This window comes from Castanea sativa, chromosome 11 (assembly GCF_040712315.1).
Source record: "Castanea sativa cultivar Marrone di Chiusa Pesio chromosome 11, ASM4071231v1".
Lineage (NCBI taxonomy): Eukaryota > Viridiplantae > Streptophyta > Magnoliopsida > Fagales > Fagaceae > Castanea > Castanea sativa.
Genome location: NC_134023.1, coordinates 67,281,239 through 67,288,146, shown reverse-complemented (window position 1 = coordinate 67,288,146; position 6,908 = coordinate 67,281,239). Strand labels below are relative to the sequence as shown.

Sequence of the window (6,908 nt, the reverse complement as noted above, 5' to 3'; positions counted from 1 at the left end):
TTTGTACTCATCATTTACATTATTGTTTTATTTAAGCTGTGTTTGGATACAGCAGATAAGCTGCGTTTTGGCGTTTGCATTTTCTTTTTTTCTAAGAAGTGCGTTTCAGCGCTACTTTACTGAGTTCCAGTGGGTCTCGTGAACTGTTCACAGGACCCACAAATCTCTTTTTTCAACAAAATTTTCATTAAAAATGAGTACCATAACACTATTCACATATTTAAAAATTATTTTGTTACAGTGTTTTCAGTTTTCAGCAAAATAAGTGGTATCCAAACACACACTAAGTGTTCATTTGGATAGCTTATGTTTTTGTTAGCTTATTTTACTATTCAGCTTAGTTTTTGCCAACTTATTTTACTATTCAGCTTATTTTTGCTACTATTCATGGACCACACTGTACTTTTTGGTACTATTCACGTGTCTCATTGTACATTTTTAGTTAATTTTTACCTTTATCTACAGTACTTTTAGCAAAAAAATTTCAGTTTCACCAAAATAAGCGGATTCCAAACAGATTCTTAGTAACTACTAACTAGCCTCGATGAGGCTATTTCTTTAAAAAAAATTTGAGTTTAATGTATTTTTTCAATTTGAATTTATCTATTATTAGTGAAGTTATACAAGAATGAATTTTTAAGAAATTAAAATTTAGGATTTGAAATGGAATAAACTGTGTGTTAATTTTTAGAAAAAATGTATCAAACGTTCATGAGATATATTTAAATAGAAAATGTGCTAATTTTTAAGAAAAAAGGTTCTTAGGTAGTTTTTTTTTTTTTTTTATAAAATTTTTGTTGAATTACCATTTTAACTCTATTTTTTATTTTTTTAAGAATAAGAATTATCTAATTATATTAGGGGTATTTTTTACTTTATCTATAGTACTTTCAGCAAAAAAATTTCAATTTTAGCAAAATAAGCAGATTCCAAACAGACCCTTAGTAACTAGCCTCATCACACACACATACACACTCTGCACATGTTGTGAGGCTATTTTTTTTTTTTTTTTTAAATTTGAGTTTAATGTAATTTTTCAATTTAAATTTATTTATTATTAGTGAGGTTATACAAGAAGGAATTTAAAAAAAAATTAAAATTCAAGATTTGAAATGGAATAAACCGTGGGTTAATTTTTAGAAAAAAATGTATTAAACGTTCGTGAGATATATTTAAATAGAGAATGTGCTAATTTTTAAGAAACAAGTTTCTTAGGTAGTTTTTTTTTTTTTTTGAATTACAATTTTAACCCTATTTTATATTTTTTTTAAGAATAAGAATTATCTAATTATATTAGGGTTATTTTTGACTTTTTTTGAAGTCAAAACTAACTTTCTAAATTGTCTTAATATATAGAGATAACCACTTATCACATTGGCAATTGTTATTATCTTACTTAATTTTCAACTTAAAAAAAAAGAAAAAAAGAAAAAGGCAATCAAAGAGTACAAGTGAAATATATCATTTGTTACTGTCTAAATAATTTTTTTTAGAAGATTGTTTAAATAACTTGACTATCTCACTTCACTGGTGTTAAGTAACATCAATGACAGCCAATCTACCATTCAAAAATTTCAAACCTTACATGCCATTACCAAAATAGACTCTTCTATTCCATCATCCAACAATGTATAGAGCATCATGTTTAAAATTTTAAATAAAATAGTATTTAATTTTTCCTTAAAAACTAAAAAAATTTGTAATTTTTCTCAAATTGTTTAATATTTAATTTAAACCATCTAATGGAAAAAGTACCACTTTTTTTGTCTTCTATAGAGAATGCTCTTTTAAAATGGAAAGAGTCCATTTCAAGAAAAAATTTGGTGGTTAACATATATAAAATTAAAAGTTAATCTAGTGTCACATGTCATTTAAAATCATCTATCGTATGTGGTAGAATATAAAATCAAATTTCTATACATTCTTGTTCAAAAAAAAAAATCTTAATCATAAAATGAACCATTTGACTTGCATCAAAAAATAAACAAGTACTCATATGCATAGTGGCAACATGACATGTATCTCTATTACCTCATAATCAAATGATAAGAGAATCCTGATTCATAAAACAAATTAAATTTTTATCACCAATTAATGCATCACGCAGTGGTAAGAAGTCTCTGTGTCCCATTAAATCTACGAATTTAGAAAAATGAACAGTCCAATGACCACTGGTATGAGCTTTTTTTTTTTTTTTAATTATAAAAAAATACTACGTCTACAATATTATTACAATAAATTTTGTGTGACAGATTGTTACAAGTTGTTATTAGTGAGATAAAAAAATTATTTTAGTTGTAATTAATTATTTATGATTTGTTGGAAAAATATTAAGAATGTTACTTTTTTTTTTAATTAAAAAAAAATACAGGCAATCACCCGCATTGACCACACCAAACGCCCAACGCAACAATACACTCACGCCGCACGCGGAAAGAGTCAATATAAACGCCTCATTTCACTTCAAAACCCTCTCACCTCTCCGCCACACACAACACTATCAAAAAAAAGCTCCCATTTCCTCGCTCTCTCTCTCTCTCTCTCTCTCTCAGCCTTTCGCCTCTCTCTCTTTCAACTTCACAGCGAAAGGCGGAGACTTCAACAGGTAAAAAAAAAAAAAAAAGCAAACACAAAAAATATCTATTTCTCTCTGATTCTATTTCAAATCTCTTTAGATCTGATATCTATATATATACACATGTATTTCTCTATGTTTGATTCAGTTTTTTTCGTTAGATCTACCTGTTTACACGGTTTCTGTTTCATTTTTATCAATAAAGTTTAGCTCAGTTACACGCTAGTACTGAAATGTAGACTCGTTGTTACAATTCGCGTTTTATGGATCTGATTCGTTTTTTTTTTTTTTTGTTGTTATATAACCGTTTTTCTATTCTGCGTGTTCTAGATCTGATTATTTTTTGGTCTAAATAGTTCTGATATATTAGATCTGTTAGTTTTTGTGCTCATTTCAGCTCGTTTTTAACTATATAATATAAAAAAAAAATTCGATTTTTATTGATTTACTGTTAGTTTAAATTTTTAGTTTAATTTTACCTGTGACTTTTTTTTTTCGGATCTAGATTTGTGTTAGATCTGATCAATTTTTTCACTTTGTTTCCAATTTTGATATTACTTTTGCTAGCTTTGTTTTTAAAAGTATCTAAAAAAAATTATTTATATTCGGATTCGCTTTTTTCGCTTTCATTTTCAGCTACTATCTTTTTCCGCTTTTGGAGTTTGATCTTATAATTATTCACACATATATATTTGATCGATACTATGTTTTACAAAAGACTTTTTTTTTTTAAAAAAAATTGTATTTATATATGGAAAAAATTAACCGATGCACAGGGCATTGGTTTAGAAAATATTTATAGAAACTTTTTATGTAAAACGAAAATGTAATTAATTTTTTGACAGTTTTTTTTATATAATAAATGTCCTAACAAATGTCGGTAACAGGATCCTTTTATATAACTATGATCCATGATTATGAATAATGTCAACAATTTAGTAGCAATTTTTAAAGAGCTATTCGGATAATTATTTGTTGAATTTAATTGAATTACTATTAAACATTTTTTTTCAAAGCGATCGGTTTTTTAGTAACAATACATGTTTGTAAATTATACGTCTTGCAAGATGTTGTCTTTTTAGAACTTACGATGTGGAAGTAGAGATTGGTCATATGTATTACGTGGTTTTATAATCGTGTTTACCAATCGTATTAGCAGCATGTTAATTGCTGTTTGATGAATTCAATTCTGGTGTGGTTGTATCAATCAATTTATTGTGTTGAGATTTGTACTCGTTTATACTGTGAAACGTGGTGTCGGACTGAGCTGCTTATTGTGTTTATTTTTGCTGGTTGTACATTCACTATGGCACTTTGCTACTAATTGTAACATGCCTTCCCATTGGGGGCTTGTGTAACTTACAATTTTGGGGTTTTATGCAATACATTCCATGTACTATACTGATTGGATGCTCGTGTCACTTGCCCAAAAAAAAAATTGTAACATGCACCAATTTTAGGCATTTATGTAATACATTCTGTGTTCTATTTTGATACCACAATAAAACCTTATGAGGGTTTGGGTAACTTATGGTTCTGTTTTACTAATATGTGGTTTTGTTACTGAATTCAAGTAATTACTTTGTTTGAGAGATCCTTGTCTGCATTCCCAGTTGTGATCAAGATATCATTGAACAAGCATTGGAGTGAATTTTTCAAGTTTGGTCTTCTATTTATGACTGACCAGTTTCAATATTCCAATGTAATTTATTGTTAGTGAGACTGCATGTATTGTCTAATGTTGCACAATTGTAAATCACTGCTATTTCTTAAGCATCATTGGTTGGAAAAGCTAGAATGATATCTTTTGGATGATTATTATCTTTCTTGCCTATGTTGATTTTTATTGTCATGTTGTGTTTCCTTGTGGTATCGGCTATTTTTGACGTTAAAGTGTTCATTTCTTGTAGGGAAAGTGAAAATGGTTGATCAGGTTCAACACCCCACAGTCTTTCAGAAGGCAGCTGGCCAGCTCCATCTCCGCTCTGGTATTTCCATGGATGTTCAGAGTTTTGATGGTGCTTACCGTCAGGCAGCTCTGTACCAAAGGCGTGCCACATTTGGAAACTACTCAAATGCTGCCTTCCAGTATCCCATAATGCCAGCTTGTGGAGCTACTACTGATCTATCTGCTGTTGCATCGACTGCCTCCCCAATTTTCATTGCAGCCCCTAAAGAGAAAGGAAACTTTCTCATTGATTTCCTTATGGGTGGTGTATCTGCTGCCGTATCCAAAACAGCTGCTGCTCCAATTGAGCGTGTTAAACTTTTGATTCAGAACCAGGATGAGATGATTAAATCCGGGAGGTTGTCCGAACCCTACAAGGGTATTGGTGATTGTTTCGGCCGAACAATTAAGGATGAGGGATTTGCTTCATTGTGGAGAGGGAACACTGCTAATGTCATCCGTTACTTCCCTACTCAGGTTAGTATTTTTATTCTCTTTTTTCCCTTTTTTGTTGTCTGAAAAAGTAGTATTTGTCAAGCTTCTAATGCCTCTGTTTGCTCTATGAAACTTGTACCAGGCCTTGAACTTTGCATTCAAGGATTACTTCAAGAGGCTTTTCAACTTCAAGAAGGACAAGGATGGTTACTGGAAATGGTTTGCTGGTAACTTGGCCTCTGGTGGTGCAGCTGGTGCTTCATCCCTTCTCTTTGTTTACTCGCTGGACTATGCCCGTACCCGTCTGGCTAATGATGCTAAGGCTGCAAAGAAGGGAGGAGAGAGGCAATTCAATGGTCTGGTTGATGTCTACAAAAAGACACTGGCAACTGATGGTATTGCTGGTCTCTACCGTGGATTCAACATTTCATGTGTTGGTATCATCGTGTACCGTGGTCTTTACTTCGGAATGTATGATTCTTTGAAGCCAGTTCTCCTGACTGGAGACTTAGCGGTAAGCAGTCTCTTCTATGTTGTTCCTTGTACTTTACAGAGCTTGGCATTACTTATTCTTTGCATGGGCCATGATTTAATGCTACGACTGTGTAGTGATGACATATGATCTAATGAATTTATCTTAATGCCACTTAAATGTTACATCACTTAGATGGATATTTTTACATGTCTGATTACTTATAACCCATTTGAGTCTGGCCTAGTGCTGGGAGGCTTGAGATGAGCTGTGTAGACCCATACATCCTAGGTTGGAATCCCCACCTGAGGGTCCCTTGGGATACTTGATACACAGTTTTGGCTGGTGGGGTCATGTATCTGAGGTTTTCTCCCCAGGAGTGTCTAAAGGGCCTTGCCTTTTATGAGGTTCCACATCATAAAAAAATTAAGAGGTCTTCAAACTTCTACAATTTAAATAAATTGATCTATTATTGGCCATTTGTCAAGTGAGCTTCTTGTTGATAAAAAGCCACATATATTTACCATTGCTCTGTTTAATTGTGTAGTGAACTGCTGTATCAGTCTGGCACATGAGTCAGATTTCTGATTCCTGACATCTTCCCCTTGTATTTTGATGATTACAGGATAGTTTCTTTGCTAGCTTTGCCCTTGGTTGGCTCATCACCAATGGTGCTGGTCTTGCATCCTACCCAATTGACACTGTTCGTAGAAGAATGATGATGACCTCCGGTGAAGCTGTCAAGTACAAGAGCTCATTGGATGCATTCTCCCAGATTTTGAAGAATGAGGGCCCCAAGTCTCTCTTCAAGGGTGCTGGTGCAAACATCCTCCGTGCTGTTGCTGGTGCTGGTGTCCTTGCCGGTTATGACAAGTTACAGTTAATTGTGTTCGGAAAGAAATACGGATCTGGTGGTGCTTAATTAACCAGGGGTATATTTCCCTGCTTGTGCCAATTTTAGTTTTTAGATGGTGATGAAAATCTTTTTGAGTTCCAAGAACTTATTCCGGCGAATTTTTGCTCAAATAATTCAGTTTTAGAGGGAGTTAAATCCCAAACCAAATTTAAAATTTTGGATTGATTCTGATCCTATAAACCTGATTTATTGAGGTGGCTGTCAATGCCTCGGTTACTTCTTTTGAGCTTCAGCTCTCTCTATAATTTAAGGAGGGTACTTTCATATATGTCCTGGTACTTGTTTACGAATGAGTTATTCATTTGATGCTGGATTTTGCGTCTTTTCTTTTGCAGTAAATGATATGAATATGTTGAATGTTGAGATGAATTTTTATCATAGATTATTGGTTATCAAATGCTGTTTTATGAGTATATTTCATATTAGTGGTTACTGCTAATTTAATTCGAAAACAAAGAATTGGAAGCAATACTGCAGATATCATAATTACTAGTGGACCTTGGCACGCACGGTGCAATGATGGATTTTGATGAAAGAGCATTGCTTTGTGACAGAAATACCA

General features: G+C 32.5%; 1 protein-coding gene across 1 annotated transcript; it reads left to right on the top strand.

Annotated features, from left to right (window-relative positions):
- The first annotated feature begins 2,422 nt into the window (after positions 1–2,422).
- Positions 2,423–6,668, top strand: LOC142615772 (ADP,ATP carrier protein 1, mitochondrial-like). The gene is made up of 4 exons (XM_075788598.1): positions 2,423–2,605; positions 4,486–5,000; positions 5,101–5,472; positions 6,056–6,668. Exons 2-4 carry the CDS (start codon positions 4,497–4,499, stop codon positions 6,350–6,352), a joined length of 1,173 nt encoding a protein of 390 aa, XP_075644713.1. The 5' UTR covers positions 2,423–2,605; positions 4,486–4,496; the 3' UTR covers positions 6,353–6,668.
- Positions 6,669–6,908: the final 240 nt, after the last annotated feature.